Below are 26,284 nucleotides of genomic sequence, written 5' to 3' on the forward strand. Positions count from 1 at the left end.
ACACGGTTATAGAAAAGTTCCCCTTTAATGACACAATGCAAACCATCCACTGATAGCATCAGTAGAGAGACAGGATACTTCATTCCACTAATCCTTTTCTCCTTTCTGGAAGGAAAGGCAACAGGCTGCATAAAACCAGCTATTATTAAGGTCCAATAATAATCCAGATCCTTGATAAATAGCAGTGCATGTTAAACTATACTGAGGTTAGAGAGAAACAGCAAAAGAAGCAACTATGAAACTTTTAATTTTTTTTCCCCTCACGCCTGCAGTCCTGCAGAAAATGCATGTGGGGTAGAGATGAAAATCATAATCCTGGATCAATCACAGTGTATCAGTTACCCAGAAGATCTATATGATGTTTCACTCAAGATTCTATTTCATTCTTTGTTTGGAGTAAGAAGCCAAGAAATGGGTAAAATAGAGCTTAAACTGTCTGGCACCAGTTACTAAAGTAAACTTACATCCTGGATTGTCCCTGGGAAATGTACAGTTCTTTTTGCTGTTGTTTTGATTTAGCTGTCATTAGAGTCACGTTTAAATACAGCCTTTTCTGCCTCATGGTGGAGGCTCTTCGTGAGCATTTCCTTGTCGTTACTTGCTTTACTTTGAAGGTGGGCTGAGCGTAGAAATCTGACGAAAGAGTGGGCTGTGCCCTTGGTCGGAGAGAGCGCTTACAGTCTTCTGAATGACTACATTTGCTAGTGCAGCACACAGCAGCAGCAACAGTGTGGTGCTCTGGGTCTCAAGCTCTGCCTGGCAGACAGATCTCCAGCTCGCTGAACATCTGCAAGACAAACTGCTACATGTTCTTCCGTAAATGAAAGCTGCCTAACTGCACCAGGAAAATGGGCACGGGGGATTATCTCTGCATTGCTATGAGCGGAGGGGCACCTTGGGGCTTTAGATTGCAAGGTGGCAAGGAGCAAAAGCAGCCTTTGCAAATCGCCAAGGTAGGATCATGAGAGAAAGATGTTATTGGTGTTTTGTGGACACGAGTGAAGTGAATAGTTTGGTTAAATATATGCTGCTTGCAGGGAATTGATTAGTGTGGATCTTACTGTGATGCTTCTTTGAATTTGCTAAGAATCTGTGGGTTTGCTAAAAACTTGTTTTGCAGAAATTCTACAGGTGTTGATTAGTTCTGTTTCAGTAAAAAGGAATGATTCTTTTCTGCTAGCTTGCAAGCATTGCATGCATTGTCTTAAATGTTTTGGTTTGGAGTTGTAAGATGGTGTTTGTCTTTCTGCTCCTCTTTGATTCACTGTATGTTTTTGAATGTACTAGGCATATTGCAAAAAAATGAATCTCATATTAGGAAATGCTGTTTCAGTCATCTATTTATGGTACTTTTTTCTACTCTAAGCATAGAATAAATATGTATTTATAATGAGAAAAATGTTCATACTATTTTAGGGAACCCTTGGAAAGCATTACATTGAGCTATCTTTGGGTTTGGAAAGTTATCCAGTCTTAGAAGCAGCATTAATAGATAAAAAAAATTCCCTCTTATATTTAATAAGCAACACTAAAAATTACTATGAGAGCAAAACAAACAGTACGAATTCAGAATTAAGGAAAAAAATGAAAATGCTACCCCCAAATTGCAAAAACAACAGTTAAAAAGTAGTTTTGTTAGAAATCAGTTCTCACTCTATTGCAACAGCTTCTCCACTGGTGCAACAATGAAAATTTGTCAGGTTTGTTAAGGCTTATGTAACTGTATGGAGAGGCATTCTGTTCCTATAGACAAGGAGGACATATTTTGTCCAGCACCCCAAGGTCAGCAAAATACCACTGGCTGAAATGATACTGGGACTGATCATCATACAATCAATTCTGCCTTGTTAAATTGAGAAAGAGAGGTTAAAATATATCTCATTGTCTTTTAGTATCCTAGAATTGCAGTATGTTGAGTGTTAGATGCTTTGTACTTCGATATAGTATTTCAGATCAGTAGTTTAGCTATTTAAGCTCTAACGTCCCTAAACAGTCAATGTATTTATTTATTAGTTAAATGTAACTGACTGGGTCAGGTAACTTTTCCACGACTAGCAGAAGGAGTAATTCTACCTCATTTCATACAAGAAGGTCTTTTTAGTATCTCTATCAAGAAAACAACATCTTTCACTGCTATTTTCAGTGATTTCCAGCCGATAATGTGAATCTTATTCAGTAACAGAGCAGTGATTTACTGACCGCCTGTATAATTTTTCTCATTCCTGTTAAATTGTTTGTTTGTTTGATTGGTTGGTTTTTTTTTTTTTTTTTTTTTTTTTTTTTTTTTTTTTTTTTTTTTGTACTTTGCAAAACTTGAACATGTTTAAGTTTTCTCCTCCCGATGGGCAGCTGTTGCTTTGGAAGTTAAGCCCCTGATAGCTGCCAGTGGAATCCTGCCATCTAGTGAAAACTTGTAGCTAGGACCGAAAATATTGTAACTGTAACAGACAAGGGGCCTTGATTAGGTAAAACCAAAAGTAAAAACCACAGTCATTTGAACACAAGATGCTGGTTAAGCTTTAGCTTTCCTGATGACAATAGGCTATACTTTTTTTTCCTCCTCCCCTCCCCCGTATTCACACTGTAGGCTGTGACACTTAAATCTGGGTTCCGGTTTACCACTACAAGTTGAGACATGAGAATTAGATACATGGTAACAGTTGTGCCTTACTTCTAATAGAAAACTCCACCAGTAAAATATATTTAAGTTTAGAAAAATAAATTTTGTGGCAAATGAACCTAATCAAACGGCTGTGTAATGCAATACTTCAGAACACCCTTTGTAAGGGTACATGTATATCAGCGTATGTGTCTTTGCAATGTGGTGGGTTGGATGCTTTATGACTTCCAGATCATTCCTTTCTCCACGCTCAAGAGTTAGTAAAGATCAGTGGGATTTGAAAATTGACAGGAATATCTGGCTGAAAACCTGAAACTCAGAGTTGACAGGCCACAGCTTGCTTTGAGACTCAGGCTGTCAGCAGGCTTTGCTGTCCTCCCCAGGGATCTGGGCTCTGGAAGAGGCGTGCAGATGTGGGTCTCCAGGTCAAGGCATGGCAAGGTGGGGGGTCTGCAGCTACACTGTGTGTGACCTTTTTGTGGGAGAGGAAATGTTTTCAGGTTTTAATCTGTTATCTGTGGAAAATGAATCTAATAACTCCTGAAAGAATAAGGAATCACCCATAGTCATTTCAGCTTAGTGATTTGAGTTTTAATAATGCACAGTAATTTTCCTACTGCTCCAAAATCTGAAGGTTGTTTCCTAAGCACAATAAAGATTTGTTCGTCAGGTTGTTTTTTGGTGGTGTGGGTGTGGGTTTTTGTTTCTGTTTGGTTGGTTTAGGTTGGTTTGGATTTTTTTCCCCCAGTATAAGGTTTAGCTTCTCCACTGGTGCATACTAACATAGCTCCATGAGGTCATCGCCAATTTACAGCACCCAAGATTTTGTTAGAGATGTGTGTTTCTGGGTTTGGTGTCAGTTTGCAGGAGCTAGGAAAGCTGCAGAGCGGTCACTTGCCTGATTGCTGACAAAACCTGAGCACAATACATCCCTGGACTGGTGCAGAGGCAAGCGCATTCTCCCCCTGGTGATGAGCAGAGCAGGGATTGTGGTACAGATCTAGAGAGAGACAGGTGTGAAATGGAGGGAAGTGAGACAATTCAAGAAATATGGCAGGATACAAAAATCCCCAAGTCACACTTATATACCTTTCTGGTAAAGGAAAGACACTGTTTTTAAAGCTAATGAAATAAGTTGCTGCAGCTCACTGCCAGAAGCAAGTTTTACTAGTTTGGTTTATGCCTTTTAAAATATTGTTTTACTACATTGTTGAGGTTTTATTGTACCTCCTCATTGTTCCTTGCCTAGCTCTAAACCCATATATGCAAGCAGCATTCCCATTAAAATCAGTGGGTGTTTTGCCTGGAGCACAAAGTATTGTTTTCCATCATCATGCAAAGTATTAACAGAGAGATAGAGACAAACCTTCTGCCTTCCTATGAAATACCTCGTTATTCTTTCTCACCATCACATAAAATAGGAAATTTCCACCAGCACATAATTTTGCAACCACTAAATGAGATTCAAGACATTTCAGTAGTTTGTTAGATGTGTGGTTACAACAAATGGATCTCTTTTTTTAATACAAATTTGTGTGTTCATTTTTTACTCTTATTCAGCAAGTACATTTTGAAAGCATTTGACTTGTTTTCTGTGTTCATTTAACTGTCTAGCACTCCTCCTCCTACCAACCCTGGATCAATACTTCCAGCTACTTTGCTATGTCCACTAAAGTTGTAAATATTTCATAGAAATTTGTTTTCAGTTAAAAAAAAACCCTGCATGTTCTATATTCTGTTCACACATGCCATACTGACTCAAAACAAAACAAAACCTGTTTTAAATACTGTGTCGAAAGATATATTGTGCTAAAAATTATATATAATAAATATATATTACTGGGTGGAAAAAAAAATATATCCAGGAGTATAAATCTAAGAAAAACCAGTGTGCTGTAAGCAAATCAGTTGTGCTGTGTTTGCACCAAGACACTAAACCATGTCAGTATCATGCTGTAGGATACTTTCCCAAAGCTGGAGATGGTTGGGAAATCACAACAGTGACCCTAGATGGCTAAGAATTCAAGGTATATAAGAGCAAAGTGACATGTGATGTCCTCTCTGTTTCCACTGTGAGATGTATGAAAGAATGATTTTTTTTAATGAGTATCACAGCTTTTTTTTTTTTTTCCTTGTAAAATTCTTTGCTGGTTTTAACCTAAAAATTATTAAACCTGTATGTACAAAATAATGGATGGATTTCTGGACTAGCATTTGAAAGAAAGTCCTGTGAGTTTTTCTACTAACACTTAACATTACCAGCTATGTTCTATATAATGAAGCTATACACTTTGAGAAGCAATTCTTATGCAGCAGGTAATTTAATAGAGTGGTCCTATAGAGGATTTAGTTTAATAGTTCAACCGTGATGTAAGTCCATTAAATTATCTGGTTGCAGTGGAGGTTTGTTATTCACAGCATATTTGTTACCTAAACCAAACAGCAATTTGATGAACTCATTGTTTGCATCTGTCAGAGTCTTGTTAATTTAAGTTTGAGAACTTAACAAATAGTTCTAGTATTCAAGGACTGTAAGTTCCATGACTCAGACCTCTAAGGACTTCAAAGGAAATTCAGTCCTCTTTTCCTGATCAGTAAAAATAAAGAGATGTTTAAGACTCCATCTGAGCAGTTGTGCTGGTGGTTTTCACACTTGAGACACTGGGTAAACGAATGATATTGCAACAAGGTTCCTCACTTGTTATTGAATTCAGATCACGCCAGCTCTGGAAGTACTCTGCTCTGTATGTAGTATATACAAAGAAATTTCTGCATACATACCCCTCATCAGGAAAGGTATCTTCAAAGGGAATGATGATATTTTCTTTTATACCTACAAGAGCATTCAGCCCAATATCCCCCTGATCCAGCAGCAGCAGCAGAACAACATGTAATGTATGAGGAGAAACACACAGCATTTATTTAAAGTGCTGACAGATTTTCTGTACTTTTTCAACTAAATTCTTTTCAACTAATTTTTTTTTCTTTAAATGAAAGAGCAGCATTTGCCTTCCTTTAAATTCTACCATTCCAGCTTTCCAGTGCATAGCTACAGGTGTAATGCCTATCCTCTCATCTGTTAAGCTACTTAAAAGAACTTAGTGGATATTTTGAAACTCTTACCAATGTGATTTTGCAATCTGATTTTTTTTACTATGCTGTGAACGTGATCTTATGTCCAAACATGCTAAATTATCATGCAATTTTCTATCATCGAGTAAATGTTAAATATAGTTCTAAATTAATCTTATGAAGTACTTCAATAATTCAGGATTCAAAACTAACAACCTCAAGGAGGCTCCATGCAAAACGTCTACGGTTTGTGACCATTTGGTCAGTTCTGGAATACATTTCTGCTACTGCTGCTGCACAAGTAATGGTTCTACCTTTGGCTCAATAATGACATGTGACAACTAGTTGCCTGGTCATTTTAGACTTGTGCATTTGTCCATCAAAATGCTCAGATTTCAGTTCAAGTCTCAGTTTCATCATTTTGGATGCATTGGAACCTGAAACTGAAAGTGAAACTCAAAGACTTGGTAACAACATGAACCAACAGTGCAAAAAGCTGGTGTCTGAACAAGATTACTTGATGCTGGATGCACACAGAGGTGGGCTTTGTGGTTGTTTTACTTTCTCCCTGCATTTGTCTCAAATACTGAACATGTGCATAACAACCCCAAGTGGACGTGTTAACGCCGTTACACTTTTGATCCTCAGGTAAGGCAACACACGTTGCTGTCACATATATGAGAGGTACATGAGCAGACAATTGGCCTATCCACATCAAAGCTGCTGGGTTTAAGGAATGTTTTTCAGGTTTCTGTCTTTCTCTTACACTGTCACCACTGGCAAATTCTTACAATATCTAGCATAAATCTAGGTTATTAAAAGCTGAGGCTCTAGTCACTACATTCTAGTTAAGACCTGGTCAATACAGCTGTGTTATACTCATGGTCCTGAGTCACTTCAATGCTAATCACACAGAGGAGTATAACCCATAGCTGCTGAGGCAGTGGGTTTTTTCTCCCCTGCTTGTCTCTGCACTGGTGGCTTAGGAATCATCCTTGTAGTAAGACGAAGGGACTGTTTGGTATTTCACATCATTTTTAGATGACATTAGAAGTCATTATGGGGTTGAGTTGATGCTTTCCTACCATCTGCTTCTGAAAAGATATTTGTCAGTGTGCTTGAAATGAAGATGCTCAGCATGCTGAGTAAAGACTCAGTACTGAGCTAACATGACCCTGCTGGTATTTCCTTATTTGTATCAATTAACATTTTAAGCAGAGTTTGAATACAACTTCATACATTAGCAGCAGCCATGTTTAAAACATGCTAGTTGAACTCTTGCAGGAGGGGAGTTTAGAGTTCACCTACACGATTTTAAACACAACTTGCCTTACTTGGGCTGTATTTAAAACTGTTTAAATTTGCTAGCTAATACATTTCCAAACATAGTTTGTTTTTGCAGCCTGGACAAACTCTCATTCTCAAATTCACTCTTCAGGCCATCTGACACAGCTGGTATTTGCTGATGTTCAGAAAACCCTGTAAGGCATATTTATATATATTTTTTTTTCACATCAGGAGTGGTGTGGAAAACTGTGGATTTATCTATCTTTTCCAGAGGGTATTTTGACTCCATCGGGAGTTCTGAGCCATTTTAATAACGAATGCATTTTTGTACATGTTTAGATGACACAGTTCAGCTTCTAATTAAGCAAATGACAAAACTCTCATTGACAAACTAAGAAGAGGTTGAGCATTATGGATGTTAGGTTAATTTATTTTGCAAAACAAAAGAAGGAACTGAACTTTCTGAAACCTAAAGAAAATGTTCTGTTTATAGTCCTGAAAATCTGCCATTGCTAGTTAGGAAAATAATGAGGAAGAATATTCATGCACCTTTAGCAGCAAAGATTTAGATGTACTTTCAAAAGACAGATTCAAACTTTTACATTCCAGTTACTGTGCTAGCAGAAATGTTAAGTCCTGAAGTCCCATCTAGTTGTTCCTAGTTTAGAAACTGCAGGCTGAATTAACACATGATTGTATACCCTATTTTGGATATTCAGAACTACAGACCAAGCTGGTTTTGGCATGCTTTCACAGTATTTAGGCAAATACAAGCATGGATACGTGGTAGCATTCATTTGTGCTTGTTTCCAACAGACACTTTTCCATCTCTCATGGCAGGACAGTTTTCAATGAAACAGAATGAACAACATAATTCACACTGGTTGAAACAAAAAAAAAAATACCAGTATATTCCTACTAAATCATATTTGCTGTTTTGTATAAAGCTTTGCTTCTTTTTTTTTTTTGGTTGTTTCTTTCTTTGCTGTGAACATTTAAAATACACTGCATGACATTATTCTATTTCATTGTTCTGTATTTTCTGCTGTTGCATTCTTACTGTGAATGTGAATGTAATAGGAAGACTCTTGGCTAAGTCAACATTAAAATATCACAACAGGAAATGTTGTTTACAAAGCCCTTTAGGCTTGTGTCAGATTGTTTGAGAAGAGACAGATAGAGATTTCTGCATATCACAGATGGGCTTTCTTCCAGCTACAGAACTCAGTGTTCTTCGTATGTACAGCAGAAATATTTAGAACAGAAAATACTTTAAAGGACCATATTTCATGGGTTAAATGCTTAGCACTCTATAAAACAAGCCTGCTTTCTAGAGATAGCTTTAAATTTGAGAGGAACAATTCTGTGCATAGAATTAACCTTGGACAAAAATGATAACATTTAGATTGCAACCAGCACTTACGAGCACTGTTCACTGTCTGGAATGAAACTGGCAGTAAACCCCCTTCTTGGAGGTTTTGAATTTCAGACCTAATGTACACAAGTTACACAGTGGACTTCTTTTTCCTTTTCTGTAATTTTTCCCATCTGTCTCATTTCATTAGAATCTGTAGGCTCTACTCAGTGTGGATGTTAGGATGAGACTAATGCACATTTAGACTGAAACACTTGAGTGTGCGCTAAAATCAAAGTGCTCTTTTTTGATTACCTGCCAATAAACATGGTGTTGAGCATGAAAGCCAAGAATCTTCAAAACACCTCAGCACCTTGCTCTCAGTAGGGTGCTAAGAACAGTAAAGAAGTGTCTGGTTCATTTATTGCTTATGTGGAAGGTAAATTATAATGAAAACCTGGCTCTGAGTTCAGAGCCAATGGGCTTGTCCCCTGAGCTCTCTACCATGTGCAGCAGCCCTGGGCACAGCACAGCACAGAATATTCCTTTCTTGTTTAGCAGGAAACCATGGTCTACAAGCCCTCTTTCTAATTCCACAGAAATGTATGTTGAATCCTTTGAGTCTTTGATATCTCCTCCAACATCTGGGATGGGACATCAAATGCATTGAAAGAGTTAGGTCATCTTGGACTGTGCAGCTGTAGAATCATTATTTTATAAACTTGCCTTTTTGTAAGTGTATCTTAGAAATGTGGTCTCAGTTAGGAAGCTGGGTGCTTTGGGTTTTGTAAACATGCTTTATATTACAATTCATTAGCAGATGAACTGGTGATGGGTCAAAACTATGAAGAAAGTAGGTAAGCCATGGTTTTCTGTACTGCTGTTTTCATTTTGTCTGTTCTCTGTAGCATAAACATGCCACGTATGGTATAAATTGCTACAAGATTGAGTTTCAAGACAGTTTCTAAAATAAAGATAATGCAAGACAATTGCACATCCAATGTAGCTCTTTAGAGTAACTGAAAGGAGGACAAATGGAATCACAGGGGAACATCATTTAAGAAAACCAAAATTTTCCTTCCCAGTATTCTCTATCTAATAGAAGGAGCATCAGGAGCTGCTTGGTGTCTGAATCTTTGCTTTAAAAACCTAAGATTTGAAAATGCTATAAGGGAAATCTTAACAAAGGAGTTGTTACATTTTTTCCCATGAACTCAATGGGAGCTTTGCCATTGGTTTTAAAGGGGAAAGGACCAGGCCTTAGTATGCATAATATAGTGCAGATATTTAATTAGAAGCAGATATCAAGACTAAAAATCCTCAGTGGGAAGGGTGTAGCAGATTTTGCTAAGGATCTACTTACTACAGTTTCTATGTCTAGCAGAAGTCGTTCCCTTCAAAATAATAAAATCCCCTTAGACTTCAGGGTATTCTGATAACACTGTTGTGCAATGTAACTTTTTTTCCAAGCTATTTAATAACTGTACATTTCATTTCCAAGCTCTATTGGAAGTTTTTGTAAGGACAAAGATATTCAATTGAATCATAGAATAGAATCATAGAATCAACCAGGTTGGAAGAGACCTCCAAGATCAGCCAGTCCAACCTAGCACCCAGCCCCATCCAGTCAAATTGATCATGGCACTGAGTGCCTCATCCAGACTTTTCCTGAACACCACCAGGGATGGTGACTCCACCACCTCCCTGGGCAGCTCATTCCAATGGCAAATCACTCTCTCTGTCAAGAACTTCTTCCTAACATCCAGCCTATACCTACCCTGGCACAACTTGAGACTGTGTCCCCTCGTTCTATTGGTGGTTGCCTGGGAGAAGAGACCAACCCCCACCTGGGTACAACCTCCTTTCAGGTAGTTGTAGACAGCAATGAGATTACCCCTGAGCCTCCTCTTCTCCAGGCTAAACAACCCCAACTCCCTCAGCCTCTCCTCATAGGGTTTGTGTTCCAGGCCTTTCACCAGCTTTGTCACCCTTCTCTGGACATGTTCCAGCACCTTAGCATCTCTCTTGAATTGAGAAGCCCAGAACTGGACACAGTACTCAAGGTGTGGCCTGAGTTTAATTGAGTTTAAGACATCTCAGTTTGCATATAAAAGAGTGAAATTGCTAAGATTGCTAATAATAGGTACTAGCCTGACATTGCTGGGAACTAGAAGTTATTTGTTAAAGAATTGATAATGTATAAGTTGAGGAGAAAATTTAGACTGCGGCCCTATCTCCCAGCTGCTCTCTGGTTGAGGGGACTACTTGTAACTGCCCTCTTGCTTTCTTCAATTCTGCAAATAGACAGGTTTGTATTGGTTGCAATGAGCAGGTATTTCTTAAACAATTTAGTTTACCTGAGCTTTGGTTATTCACCTCATTTTCCTTGAGAGCCCAGGGAACAATCATACAAGGAGCTCACCTATAAGATTTGAGGCACAGAAATCTCCAGGTCTGGACAGGGAGAAGGAAAGAGTGTGTCGAGCAGCTGTGGGTGTGACATCTTCAGCAGGCACAGGTGTGGCCTGACAAGTCAGAGAGTAACTCCTCGTGTTGGCACACCTAACTTCTCAAAAATGCATCTTCAACAGCTTAACTGACCTCACATTTGAAAAGATCTAACTGTCGTGAAAAATAAAAACAAACCAACAACAACAAAACCCCAAAAAACAGCAGAAGAAAAGCAGCTACATGGAGATTTGTGCAATGTATTAGGGTTGTCTGTACCTATGTAATATTAAGTGTTTCCAAGATCAAGGGAAATGAGGTCATGAATTTCATTAGTGTTACTAAACCACCACCACTAATGCTCCTGAAGAGATCATCTCACTGTTTTCCTCTCTAAATCCTTATCTTCTCTGACAGAAATTCTTGCTTTGCTTTCTGTTATCATTCTCTTGGTAGTACTTCTATTTAAATACACAAGTACAGACACTTGCTTACATATTGCTTTCAGTGAATTCACTGAAAATTGTGGGCAAACGATGCCTCAGACATCAAAACTTGTTACTTGGTTACAACAGTGCCCGTGACTCCCAGTGAACTTCCTTTGTACTGAAAGAAATGTAGGAAACTTTCTTCTTTGCGTGCAATCTCATCACAGAAATCTCTGAACTACTGAAGCTTAGCAGATGGGTCTGGAATAGACTGATCAGCATTTTGGTCCATGAATTGCAGTTTCCTGTTTTGCAGAGATCACTACAAAGACTAGCTGCCATAAGCCACTGATTTAATTACAGAGGATGCATATGGAAATAATCTGAAAGGGAAAAATAGCTTAATATATTATCACATATGCATAACAATCTTTCCATGCACTGAAATAATGTTTTCAGAATGAGAAGTGCAAGACCTGCTTATTAAATTCTTCAAATTAGGAAAACAACTATCATTAGTTGTTAGATTGGATGTGGCACTTGGTGCCATGGTCTAGCCTCGAGCTCTGTGGTAAAGGGTTGGACTTGATGATCTATGAGGTCTCTTCCAACCTTGGTGATACTGTGATACTGTGACTACACGTGGATGCTTTAAGAAAATTCCAACAGCTAATGCTACTCAGTGCTTCAGGTTCCTACAGAGGAGCAGCAGATGGACATCTTCACTGAAAAATCCCCAGGTTTCAGAATTGCTGTCTTTCCAAAAAAACTTGATACCTGGGTAATTAGAATGGATTTACCTAAACTCTCAGTCAGTGGAGTTAGTATGTTGTGCTAACTAAAATGAGCCATTCACAAAGGTGGAGGGATTTGTTGCAATAATACATAACAAAATTACCTCAGTGGTTTGTGGAACAAAATGTTAGATTTAAAGTGTTATCACATGGCATCTATACTGTCAGCCAAAGTCAGCTTTAAGACGTGTTGTGCATGTTTAGGAGTGTCTAGGGGAGGACAGTAGACATTAGACTGAACTGGAAATCACAGCTAGAACACTGTTTTCTTTCAAGCCCCTAGATGCCTTTGCTAAGTGAATTAGCAGTGTGTTTTTATGTTCAGACTAAATAATCACCTTTTCATGACATGGACATATTATTGATTATCACTAGATGGTGCTCTTATTCACAGTCCCCAGAATCACAGGTAACAATGTAAAGACAGTTGCACCTTGGAGAAATTTGGGCTTCTAGCTTGCATGTTTTCTCATTGAAGCTGCTAAGTATCACTGAGCTTACTACCTCCTGGATCAGATAATTTCAAGACAAATCACAGAACGTTAGGGGTTGGAAGAGACTTCAAAAGATCATCTAGCCCAACTGCCCTGCCAGACCAGGGTCATCTAGAGTAGGTCACATGAGAAATAAGTATCTAAACACCATCAAGAATCAACATATTAATCAAAACAATAATGTTAAATAAATCATTTAATATCTTTCACTTCAACTTATTATTGTCCATATATAAATAGAATGTGATCTTCTTAAGGAGGGTTTAATTAATTTGTATTAGGGATTGATTTGTGCTTTCAAAACATTGTAATTAGAATATATTTCAATCTTACAAAAAATAACTAAAAAGGAGCATTTCAGAAGGTCTTAAGAATGAGGCACTCATAGTCCTTTAAAGAGGAAACAACAACATTTCTGCACCTATTTTACACATTATTATGAACATTCAGTAGTAATATTGCACATGGCTATTGAATACACTGTCAGTCATGACTTCAGTCTGTAATATTAGCTTTTCTAAAACCAGGTAATTTTACTAGTCTGATGAAGAATGAACTCCTACAAAGTACTCCAAAATGAATGCATCCTTGAATAGCTAAGGTGTTGGAAATACACCAAAGTTTTGCAGCTTAAACCCACTTTTAGTTGATGGCTTTGAAATGACAGATAAGTACAGGCGTGATCCAACTCACTTTCTCATAACTGAATCTGTACTTGAAAGGCCCTGGTTCTGCTCCAGATGTGCTACATTTCAAAGCCATTTTCCAGATTACCAGGATAATGTTACCAAGATTTCTGATTTCATAACAGTTTGTGACTACAAGAGATATTTGACTTGAAAATCTCCTCAGTTGTCAATACCAGAAATTTCTGGAACTCTCAGGGTTACACTTTTCTTTCTCTGTGTTCACAGAAACAAAGGGAAGAGAATCCAGTGAATCTAACTGTAGTGAGAGAACCATGAATGCCTCTTTTTCTGGCAAATAGTACTAGCAAGAATTGTACACAGGGTGCAATAATTAAGCCTAAGGAGATAGTTATCTTTGTGGCCTGTCATTTTTTTGGAGGGTTACTACATGAACAAATGAAGCACTGAAATGCACAGTCTGAGAACAATGGTGCCCAGACCCGTACCAGCCTTCTGGGTCATTTGCTTGTTGTTTGCTTCCAGAGCTGATTTGCATAAGAGGCCTGGAAAAGTTGCAGAGACTGAGAATTAGCACAAATAGACATTGGGTGCTAATTGAGTCAAGCAACAATTAAAGATGCATTGGCCTGGTCAAATCAGGCTTGAATTCAGGCCTTCTGGATTCCTGCATCATCCAGCTCTCAAGAATTAAATCCTGGCATGGTTCACCAGCTGCTGGATCCTGGGACAAAAATAGAGAGACAGAAAAAATGTTTTAGGACAGTCTTAGCTGAAGCTGAAAAGGGTGGGAAGGAATCCTTTTTCTTATGAAAAACATTTTCTTTCCAGGCAACAGCAGGGCAACTGAGCTCAGATGAAATCTTTCTTTAAAACCTGTTACTGCTTTAAACCCAATTAAAAAAAAAAATTAAAGTTAGTTTAGTTTCATTTAAAAACTTCCTTGAACTGTTTTGATTGCTTTGGTTTTACATTTGTGAGATACTCTCAGGCAAGGCGACACTTATGTGTGCTCCAATTTCATTCTGGCTATTGCACTTGGCTCCCTTGTGTACCTCTAGTTCCTCCATCATTTCAGCATGTCAAGTCACAACCTAAAGCAATATCTCAGTTACAGATACTGCCATAACTGTATCTGTGTGACAGCTTTCGACTGAGCATACAGCTAAGAAGTCTTTAAGGCAAAATGCCCTTAGCATCCTTCAGGTAATACTGAAGCAAGGATGTGTCTGTCACACCTGCTGAGGGTGTCCTTGTTGAAGCACCCTTTCCATCTCTGGACAACTTCTTTTTTTAATCCAGTGAGTTTTGTTGCTCTCCTGTGGTGTCAGTCACAGACTGTCAGAGTGCTGGAGCACCTCTGCTATGAGGACAGGCTACAATAGTTAGGGCTCTTCAGCCTGGAGAAGAAAAGGTTTTGAGGAGACCTCATGGTGGCCTTCCAGTATCTGAAGAGGGCTACAGGAAGGCTGGGGAGGGACTATTTACAAGGTCTTGTAATGACAGGATGACAGGTAATGGGTTTAAACTGGCAGAGGGGAGATTCAAACTAGATGTTAGGAAAGGGTTACAGTGAGGGTGGTGAGACACTGGAACAGGTAGCCCAGGGGCACTGTGGCTGGAGGTGTTCAAGGCCAGGTTGGATGAGGCCTTGAGCGACCTGTTCTAGTGGGAGCAATGTCTGCCTATAGCGCAGGGGTTGGAACTGGGTGATCTTTGAAGTCCCTTCCAACCTAAACCATTCTGATTCTATGAAACACTTTCAGAGAATAAAAAACTAATGGAACAAGTGTGGAATATGGTGTGGTGTGCATGAGGTGAGGTTGGACTTGTTCTCTTTCTTCTCACAAACTGCAGTAATCTCTGGCATCAAGGCTTCATTCTTCAGTCACAGAGGATGAGATAAAAGTTTACTTCTGTGTAGAATCATAGAATCAACCAGGTTGGAAGAGACCTCCAAGATCATCCAGCCCAACCTATCACCCAGCCCTATCCAATCAACTAGACCATGGCACTAAGTGCCTCATCCAGTCTTTTCTTGAAGACTCCCAGGGACGGTGCCTCCACCACCTCCCTGGGCAGCCCATTGCAATGCCAATCACTCTCTCTGTGAAGAAGGAAAAGAACTAGAAAGCAATCCCTGCTGATATGAGCTCTTGCTGTATGTTTGCTTTAAATTAATAAGAAAAAGGTAAGTTTTAGGGCAAAATAATAAAATGAAAAGGATACTGGACACTGATGCTTGACACTGAATTTAATTAAGAAGGTGCTGACCTCTGACACGTGTTTAAAGACTACTCAATGTTTAAGAAGTGTGCTTCCCAGAGAAACTTGAGAAGATCCTGGGCGTTCATGTAACAGCACCTTTCCCTCAAAATTGTCTTAGTAAGAGGTGTCAGCAAAGTTGTCTCTTCTGAGGCAGTTCAAAACAGTTCATCTTCTTTTAGGAGAGAAAGAGCACTGTACATTTCTGCATTCCTATTCAGCTGTTTAAAATGCCACTCGATCTTCAGCTGGTTTTTAAATGACTTCTTATATCACCAGGATGCTGAAATTTGTATCTGACTCTAAAGGTTTTCTAAACAGCTATAAACAGTGCCATGAGCTAAGGAGCTTACATCACCCATCAATTTCCAGTGAATAGAATGATGTGAATCATGAAGAAGCACTTGCTGAGGAAGCAAGTACAAAATCATGAAGCTAATCCATACAAATGCCTTTTATGTTTCTAGCTGTGCCTTCCCCAGTCCCTTCTAGCCTCTACTTCCTTTATTCAGTGCTTGGCATTTGGAAGAGTGATACAGATCAGAGCTGCCTGTTGACTTTGCCATTACCACAGGTTTCCTGCCACTCCTTCAAACAATCATTCATGAATACCATGCTGTCATATTGTCAGATATTCCATCAGACTTTTTCTTTCATGAATAAATTCTGAAAGAAGAATCATGCACATAAGCAGAGAAGACAGAATCATTTCCATTTCCTCTTCCGCACGTACCTCATGTTTTTAATCTAGTCTTTGGCTTCTGTTGAGGACTGAAACACTGCACATACATCTAAAGGGAGCTACTACATCTAAAGGGAAATACTACATGGTGGATTTTGGGTTTGTAGCTGCCAGAGCCTTAATTCAGAAGTACTTATAAAGAGTGCCTCTCAACTCTTTACAAGACCCTTGTATGTTGCTTTCTTACCTAGTAAGGGCAGTGCTCACTCTAAAAATAGTCATGAGGATCTATTACAGTTTCGGTTTTATCCATACCAAGGTTACTTGGAGGTTCCATAGGGCCACAACAATGCAGCTGGATTAGATGGGTCTCATTTAATGGTTGGAAAATAGGCAGGATATCTTGTGTAAGTTGGAGCAACAGTAGCCCCACAAAATGAAAGCAATGATGTCGTCCTAAACTACCGTAACTGGGGCTGTCAGAAAACTTTCTACTATGTTGGGGTGAAATACTCTGATGGCAAGTATGTAGTATGTAGCCACATGTTAATCTTCTTGAAAGGAATGAATTATTAAATTAAATCCTCAAAATTAGCAGCTCTTGCATGTGTGCTTATGCTTTCCAGATGTTATCCTGTTCATTTGCATGTGATTGTTTCTTCTGTTGTTAGTTTCTAGAAAATTCTTCTAGACTTACTATCATCTAACATCTGAGTGAGATTTAATTTTCTTTTTTTCTATTTTAGTCCCACAGTATTTTTTAAACTATCTTTCTTAATCTTTATTTGTATTTATAGTTTTGGAAGAAGAGACAAAAGAATAGAAGCTTTGCATGACTTCTGCTTCCAACATTGATTTCATTAACACTGTATAGAGTGGCATAACTTTCCAGAAACTGATTGGAGCTATGCTAGAAGAACTGCAGTGCATTTTCAACAAAGCTCAGGAGGAATAAAAAAAAGTTATATGAGAGAATATGACTCCAGTTTAGGGCAACACAGTATTCTTCAGAACTATCAAACTCTTGTTGGTTTTGGATCTTTAAGTTTTCAAAATGTGAATGTTTGATAGCAGCAAAATCATAGCATTAAAGAATGGCTTAGGTTGCAAGGGACCGCAGACATCATCTAAGGATGTCCATGGCTTGGGTGGAGAAAAAGGAGCACAGCCTGTCAGCTGTCCCTGTCTCTGTCTTTCCTTACATGATGCCAGGTGATGGGGAGGGCAGGGTGTGATGAGGCTGCAGAGTAGTGCATGAGTGAGGGATGGGGGCAGCCTCTCTAAAAGCGTGCCTGCAAGCTTGAATGTTTGAAAAGCTTGAAAATCCTTGGATGGGATTCAAAAACATTAAAACCTGTAAGTATCAGTGTGAAGTGTCACATTTTCATCTATATATTGAAGGATTTCATTAATTTGTATGTAAAAAAGTCTTTGTAATGATCTCCTCTGTATGTCCTCTATGATACATAAAGGCTTCTAGAATATAAAGACTAGATGAAGTACTTACTGCCATGGTCTAGTTGATTAGATAGGGCTGGGTGATAGGTTGTACTAGATGATCTTGGAGGTCTCTTCCAACCTGATTGATTCTATGATTCTATCTACTCCAATCTTTACTGCCATGGTCTAGTTGATTAGATAGGGCTGGGTGATAGGTTGTACTAGATGATCTTGGAGGTCTCTTCCAACCTGATTGATTCTATGATTCTATCTACTCCAATCTCAGTGCCACTCCTCCATTATAAAAAAAATAATCTAAGGACCTGACAATTTCACACTTCCATTCCTTGTCTTCAAGAAACAGAGATGTACCCATGCATCTCCTATGTGTGACCACAGCTGACTGATATGCCACATTTGCATGTCAACCAGGACAGTGAGCTGGAATTCCATCACTTAATGGAATTAGTGACAGTGGTGATACCTGCTTGTCACATTTAGCAGCATGATTTTATAAAAAACTCTGTCTATGCTAAAACTAAAAACTGTGTAGCAAACATAAAATAATACCACTTCAATTTGTGATTTTGTTTGTCCAGGCTCTTCCTTCTTGTCAAAGCCAGAGTGCTGTGCATTAAGTATGTGGCTGTGGCCCTGCTGAGTCATTCTCTGGTTGACCCTAGCAAGAAATGTGTACCTGGGGATCTGACCACTGGCAGTGATTTCAGTTTGTGAAAATCCATTTGCAGGAGAGGGATTACTTTTAGTGCCCTAACAAAATTCCAGCTTGTGCCTATGGTTTGATTATGTTATTTAGCCTGTGTCCCTTTTCTCTTTGCAAGTTTTCCTAGGAAAAGATTACCTTCTAAAGACAGAGACAGTGGTCCTCTTGCTCTAGCATTGCTGCATTTTATGTCTTGCTCTAGCATTGCTGCATTTGATCACTGTGCAGGCTGCAGCCTTCTTTATATAGAACTGCATCCTTGACTTAGCCAACATTTCTTAAAGCTGGCAGAGATTTGGGCCAAAAGTCATTAAAATACTTCAGAATCTGTTTGGGACAGGAGATGCCATATTGTGCTTGGGCTAATACATAATAACAATGAACAAAAATCATAGAAAATGTATGCCAAAGATGCATTTGAAACAACAGTCCAGTTTCTTATATTAAGAACTGTTAAAAATGGCAGCATTAAAAACCAGCTGGCTCTTTCCCAAGTTACATGCCTTCTGAATTTCCTTAAAAATTCAGTCTTTATAGTTTCTGAATAGTGCAACTATTGTAATTCAAGGACGCTCCCCTGCTGGTTTTGATTAATTTATGTTAACAACACAGAAGAAGTCTGCTGTAGCTCCTCTGGTAATATAAATCTGTGCTACAAAGAATTCTGTTGTCTCCATCTCTCTAATAAACCATGGTGTCAGGGGTTCAGGGCTAAATGGATGGCTATACAACTAAAATTATTCATCTCTGCTTTTGCATCTGAATTTAACATCAGGTTTTTTTCCCCATCAACCCTTAGCTAGTTTATAACTCTATTCTTATTCCATATCTAAGTAACACATCCAGGAACTACTTTAAGTTGTATGCAGTAACACTCATTTAAAAATAATATATTGAAAAATTATAGCACATAGTCAAGCATCTTAGAAAAGATAACTAAAGTAATTGTGGCTATCTGGCCACAATTTATTGGGAGTCTCTTGACATGTGCCATTTTCCTTAAAGTATGAGACATTGAAATCTGGTTCTTACCTGAGTTCACTAAAATTAGAATAAATTGCAAAATGATCCCACCCATAAAAACAAAACAAAACAAAACAAAACAAAACAAAAACCCACAAAACAAACATAAAAAACCCAAACAGCTAAACAAAACCCCAACAAAACCAATAAGTAATTCAAAGAGTTTTTAACATTCAAACCTTTTTTTCACATGGTACTAGAGAAAACGTTAATTACTAGTTGCAGGGCTAATGGAAGAATCTTGGAAGGACCTCAGTCTGAGAGGGAAACATACAATGAGGTACCTAAATACCTGTTAGACTTTCTGTGGAGAGCAATTGAGTAGATACACAACATACCTATTGAAATACCAGTGGCTTTCAGAGGTTCAGAAGTTGTTGCAGCCATGTGTGACATGCAGATATTTCCCCCACTTCTAAGAACATGTGAATAGCATTCAAGCAGTATGCTGAGTTGTGGGACTCAGGCAGCACTTCAATAGAAATTGTTAGCTTACTTATACAATTACACACTCTTGAATTGTTTCCATTCCATGTCAATATTAAATGATTTTGTTTAAACTTATTTATTTAAAATACTAAGTAAATTGAAATTAAACTATTTCCAAGCTGTTTCTTACGGATTTCTGGTAAACTAGCTGCTCATTTGATGTGTCTCATGTGTAATTTCAACTGTACCCCTATGCATGGCTGTATATACAGATGCTTTAGGCTAACATTAAACAATGTTCTATAGCTATGAATGTTTTTGTAATCCAAATAAAGTAGGTAGTGTTTTTACAACTATCAATTCTTAGGTTATGGAGAATGTCATCAAATAGAAATGGAAAGAGGTTTATCATTACAAACAGGTCTCATTCCCTTAAAAGGAAGTTGTTTCTTTTTACTTCTGCTTCTTTGGAGAACTGGCTACAAACTAGGAATGGTTACTGTATGACTCATTTGAGAAGAATAGCTACAGTGTAAAAAGTTCAGAAAGGATTTTAATAAAGCCAAACCCAATTATCTTCTGTTTTGGCCACGATAAGGACAGTTTTAAAGAGAAAATACCAAAATTTTCAGAATGCTGTAAATCAACATAATACTGTAGTGTTTTAAAGGGAAGGGGGAAAAGGTCAGGAAGGAATAAAACATTTACCCCCAGTTTCAGTTCTGTAGATAAGACAGAAATCTCTTTTCATGAGCAAACTTTACATTTGCTTTATTCTGGTTTGGCCTGGAATCAAGCTCCTGCACTCATCAGTGCTAGCCACTAACCACCAAAAACACAACCTCAAACTTGGGAAACATCACTCATCTATGCACAGATAATGTTACTTTTCTACTGCACCCCATATACTTCAGCTACTTGGAAGTTTCTCAAGGCACTCAGACTGTTCACAGCAATACACCAACATTAATAGCATAATAATACAACACAATAAACCAACGTTAATGACATAAACAACTACGCTGTGAGCATTAGAACTGCAAATGCTACAAGTAAATATTGTGGTATTATTTCCTCTATTGCTTTCTCCTCAATGGCTTAAAGAGTACAGCAATAAAGTTAGGTCAGAAAAAGGTTCTTTAAATCTTAAATTTCTGTTATTGTTTACGATTCAGCATTTGAAACTTTTGTCATGATATAAGGAACTGAAATAGGTAGTCTCATACCCTTTAGCTTTTGCTCATGGTGCCATTCAAAGGCAATGGGGATCAGAAAGCAGGGAGCATCATCCTAATAATCCTTGCATCATTTTGTTACAACCCCTATCTTAGGTCTCCCTCATGCCACTTAAAGTTCTGCATTTCTGTGTACTGCAACACTCAATTATCCTCTCTTTCATGTACAAAAGGGAGAGAAACTGGTGTCATGCCCCCAAAGCTAGGTTTAGTAGGTCTTGGGATTGTTAGTATCAGGAATATGCATAGAAAAAGTGTACACTAGCTGGAGTATATATGTTCAAGATGCTGGGTGAGAGATGCTGTTTCTTTAGCAAATGCTCCATGCAAGAAATGGAGAAATGCCTTTTTTCTTTTCTTCTTTCCCAAGTTCAGCACTGGCTGTTTACATATTACTACTCCAGCAAGAGTTGGAATTATAAGAGTCCACTATATAACCCTCTCTTTAAATAGCTATCTTCTTAGAGGGTTTTATCTAACCCCCAAGCAATAGGGTCAGGATATTCTATTTATTGTCTTAGTCAAAGATCTGCTGAGTGGTCTGTAATAGTTTTGGAGGAATATGGTTTGTGTGTGTAAAGTGTGTGAGATCAAAAGGGCAACTGTACTAAACATTGCATGTAGCTGCCAAAATTCTGTAGAAACCATCTGGAGGGAAACACAGCTTACTCAGAAACGTTGTGTTCCTTTAAAGTTATAGGCCACTCTAAAGGAATAAAACTTTGTGGGCTAAGTCAAGGCACTTCTTACTGTGCAATCCAAAGAATAACATGAATAAATAATTTACAGCAATTTCACTCTAACTTGTCAGTCACAATGCAAAGGTGTTAATACTTTGGAAGAATTTTATTTTCTATCATTACTGTAAAGGAATTGGCTGCATTCATCACTTGTAGCCAAGGTATAAGCTGTGTCTTCTTAATAGCAATACCATTGTGTGGCTTCATTTAGTGTGAAAATGCTTGCCTAGTATTGGTCATTTATATAAGTTAAAGCTTCCAAAAGTGGCAGTAGGATTTAAAAGATTTGTCTTGCCAGTAGCACTCTGGAAATTTACCCTGAGTGTTCCTCCTAAGATTGCTCCAACTGAGTTAATAAAAAGCGACCAAGCGATTTCAGTGGGAGTTTCACATTTGGAAAGCAAACCCAGGGCAGTATTTTGCCAAGACTGTGCATGCATCTGAATTCCCATTCCTAGGAAGTTCACAGGAAAATGCTGACCATTTCAAACTGGTATGAGACTAACTGCATTTGAACCTTCTGAAAAGATGTAGAATAACCTGCAGTCTTCAAAGTGACGTTTTAAAATAAATGCTTCAAAGCGCTCTCGATTCCCCTTCCACTTTGTTACTGTCTCATCAGTTGAGCATGTTCTGGACAGACAAGGTTCATGGGTGTGTTAGAAGCATTCAGGTTTTTGCAAACCCAAGAGGGGATTGAGTCCAGCATCAGTAAGTTTGCAGATGACACCAAGCTAGGAGCAGCTGTGGAACTGTTGGAAGGTAGGAGAGCCCTGCAGAGGGACCTGGACAGGCTGGATGGGTGGGCAGAGGCCAATGGGATGACATTTAACAAGGCCAAGTGCAGGGTTCTGCACTTTGGCCACAACAACCCCAAGCAGCACTACAGGCTGGGGACAGAGTGTCTGAGAGCAGCCAGGCAGAAAGGGACCTGGGGGTAATGATAGATAGTAGCTGAAGATGAGCCAGCAGTGTGCCCAGGTGGCCAAAAGAGACAATGGCATCCTGGCCTGGATCAGCAACAGTGTGGTCAGTAGGACAAGGGAGGTTGTTCTTCCCCTGTACTCAGCACTGGTCAGGCCACACCTTGAGTACTGCGTCCAGTTCTGGGCTCCTCAATTCAAGAGAGATGTTGAAGTGCTGGAACATGTCCAGAGAAGGGTGATGAAGCTGGAGCACAAACCCTGTGAAGAGAGGCTGAGGGAGCTGGGGTTGTTTAGCCTGGAGAAGAGGAGGCTCAGGGGGGGCCTCTTGCTGTCTACAACTACCTGAAGGGAGGTTGTAGCCAGGTGGGGGTTGACCTCTTCTCCCAGACAACCAGCAACAGAACAAGGGGACACAGTCTCAAGTTGTGCCAGGGGAAGTATAGGCTGGATGTTAGGAGGAAGTTCTTCACAGAGAGAGTGATTGGCACTGGAATGGGCTGCCCAGGGAGGTGGTGGAGTCACTGTCCCTGGAGGTGTTCAAGACAAGACTGGATGAGGCAATTTGTGCAATGGTCTAGTTGATTGGATAGGGCTGGGTGCTAGGTTGGACTGGATGATCTTGGAGGTCTCTTCCAACCTGGTTGATCCTACGATTCTATGATTAGAGTACAGCTCAGGCAATACTGTGAAGGAGGACACGCACTACCGATGCTTTGTGAGGTACCTTTGGTGCTGATAGATCTACAGTTCCAGCCACAATTAACCATTGCAGTAGATCGTGGATAGACAACATGTTAGAGTTTGGATATTTTTAATGCACTTAAAAATACATGCTGCTACTGCTACTATCCCACAGCACTGCTCAGTATGGGGACCTACAAGGTTAGTATTTGCAAGGCCAGGTGGAACAAGAAGCTCCTCCTTGCCTAAGTGCTCTGCCTGGTAGCATGGGAAATGATATTGCACAAGACTGCAGAAGAGGGTCTGTGCTTCTTTTAAAGGCTTTTCCTGGGCATGGTTGCCAGAGAGCTGTGGGAGAGAGAAGGCTGGCAGTAGACAGAGAAATAATTCAGTTGAATTTAATTAGAGTGCATCAGCAGAACTAAGCAAGCTATTAAAATAAACAGGCCCCCTAAGTCAGATCTGGGTATGACCACAGATATCAGAGTCTTCACAGACTTGCTTTGTAGTATATGGACGTGTTACACAGTGCTCTCTAACGTGAGACACTGCATGGCACAGTTGCAACTGTGCTCAAGACATGATTATGTTCAGGGTTGCACATGTGGCATTGGCCCATCTTGGCCCTGCTGACATTGGTAAATTTTCAGGATCCATAACAAGACACTTACTGCCTACAGAGCCTGAGGAACTGCTGCCTTAGTTTGTGGATGAAAGGAAAACAGAAGCAACAGCATGAGAGAGCAGGACTGAGAGGAGACCCTTCCTTCCCTCTTCTGCTGAGGACTCCTTTTGAACACCTGCAGAGTGGGCTCTAGAACAACAACTCCAGATTTCAAAAATATCCTAAGCAAACCACTATCCCCAAAAGAGTAGAAATCACCCAACAGTCTAATAATACCTAATAATTGTGCACCAGAACAAGAGGACACAGCCTCAAGCTACACCAGGGGAAATTTAGGCTCGAGGTGAGGAGAAAGTTCTTCACTGAGAGAGTCATTGGACACTGGAATGGGCTGCCCGGGGAGGTGGTGGAGTCGCCGTCCCTGGAGCTGTTCAAAGCAGGATTGGACGTGACACTTGGTGCCATGGTCTAGCCTTGAGCTCTGTGGTAAAGGGTTGGACTTGATGATCTATGAGGTCTCTTCCAACCTTGATGATACTCTGATACCTTCAGATACTCTGTTTTTTTTTTTTCCCCTCTAATTGGTATCTAATTGATTTAATAAAAGAGATTTTCCTATTTGAAATGAAGCATCCTGAGTACTTCCTGCAAATCTAATTTGTTCAACAGCAGTACAGGTATTCATCAGTAAGCAAATGGTTGATTTTAATTTATAACGGGCATTGAATTTCATTTGGGAATAAATCAGGTGTAAGTGACAATGTACTGCTTGTGATCAAGAAAAGGGTTTTCTTTAGCAATGTAGGAACATATTTTTCACTCGCTTAGACTTCTTTTGGTTGAATAAATTTTGTGGGTAGTTATGTCTGAGTGAAAAATCACAGTGGAAAATTGTATTGATATGTAAGAAAAGTTAAGAGGAGGACATATATTTTAAGAGATCATTATGTCATATATTCAGTTCCCTATGGAGACAACATAGATCCTTATTGTTGCCAAAAAATACCTTGGTTTTAGGTGGTGCTCTGGAATTATCATTTTGCATCAGGAATGGTGTGGCCAGCAGGAGCAGGGAGGTCATTCTGCCCCTGTATTCTGCACTGGTTAGACCACACCTTGAGTACTGTGTTCAGTTCTGGGCCCCCCAGTTTAGGAGGGACATTGAGATGCTTGAGCGTGTCTATAGAAGGGCGACGAGGCTGGTGAGAGGCCTTGAGCAGAAGCCCTATGAGGAGAGGCTGAGGGAGCTGGGATTGTTCAGCCTGGAGAAGAGGAGGCTCAGGGGAGACCTTATTGCTGTCTACAACTACCTGAGGGGAGGTTGTAGCCAGGGGGAGGTTGCTCTCTTCTCCAAAGTGGCCAGCACCAGAACAAGAGGACACAGCCTCAGGCTGCGCCAGGGGAGATTTAGGCTGGAGGTGAGGAGAAAGTTCTTCACTGAGAGAGTCATTGGACACTGGAATGGGCTGCCCAGGGAGGTGGTGGAGTCGCCGTCCCTGGAGCTGTTCAAGGCAAGGTTGGACGTGGCACTTGGTGCCATGGTCTAGCCTTGAGCTCTGTGGTAAAGGGTTGGACTTGATGATCTATGAGGTCTCTTCCAACCTTGGTGATACTGTGTGATACTGTATTACATTTTTTTTTAAATTATAACCTATGTTAAATGAAGGGAACTGAAGGAAATGATTTTCTCAAAAAGGTTTGTGCAGGAAGCAATATGCATTGTGTATCTGGAGAAAAATACTTCAAAGAAAGTGTGGTGATAGTCTATTAAAAAAAAAGTTACTTCAGTCTGTTCTGGAATTTGTGGTTATGTTCCCCTTTCCTTCCAAGGTTCAAAATGACAAGTTTTTGCAAAACAGAATTCTCAAAGTTTGCAAAAGGCTAATGCGAAGCAAGTGACTGGCAGAGGTCAAACATGCAATCTGAAAGTTAAGCCCTATTCCCTACTCCCTTTCCTGTTGCTGTCTCCTCTTAGTGAGCCATTCTACAGCTTTCTGAGTTCTCCTATGCATTACTAAGCAGCTCACAGAAACACAAAAATTGCACAGCACCAGCAGAACTCCAACTTGGTGGATTTTGTAGGCATAAACTCTTCCATTTAGAAAAGCAATAAAACCAGCCTTAGGCTTTCAGTGTGTATTTCAGTATGTGTGAGAACAGGTGAGAACAATTCAGTCAGATCAAATTAATGAGTATAACTGTGCTCTTAAATAGGCTCCATAATATAATGTGATTTCTATGTAAAGGTTAACTTTTCAAGCACTGAGATTTAAACCAATTATTACAGAAGAAAACCTAACAGCTTATTCTACTGGAGGAAAATTTCCATGCTCACAATTTAAAATGTTCTTTTCCTCTCTTTTTTTTTTT

The 26,284-nt window shown here is 39.4% G+C and overlaps 1 protein-coding gene across 1 annotated transcript in view; it reads left to right on the forward strand.

Moving 5' to 3' along the window:
• Nucleotides 1-556: 556 nt before the first annotated feature.
• SYNPO2 (synaptopodin 2) overlaps nt 557-26,284 on the forward strand; it is an 82,730-nt gene continuing 57,002 nt past the window's right edge. Inside the window, exon 1 of the mRNA XM_064149879.1 lies at nt 557-953. Coding sequence (XP_064005949.1) covers nt 849-953 — 105 coding nt within the window. The 5' untranslated portion in view covers nt 557-848. The remainder of the gene's footprint in view (nt 954-26,284) is intronic.

The sequence above is a fragment of the Pogoniulus pusillus genome, chromosome 10 (assembly GCF_015220805.1).
Source record: "Pogoniulus pusillus isolate bPogPus1 chromosome 10, bPogPus1.pri, whole genome shotgun sequence".
Lineage (NCBI taxonomy): Eukaryota > Metazoa > Chordata > Aves > Piciformes > Lybiidae > Pogoniulus > Pogoniulus pusillus.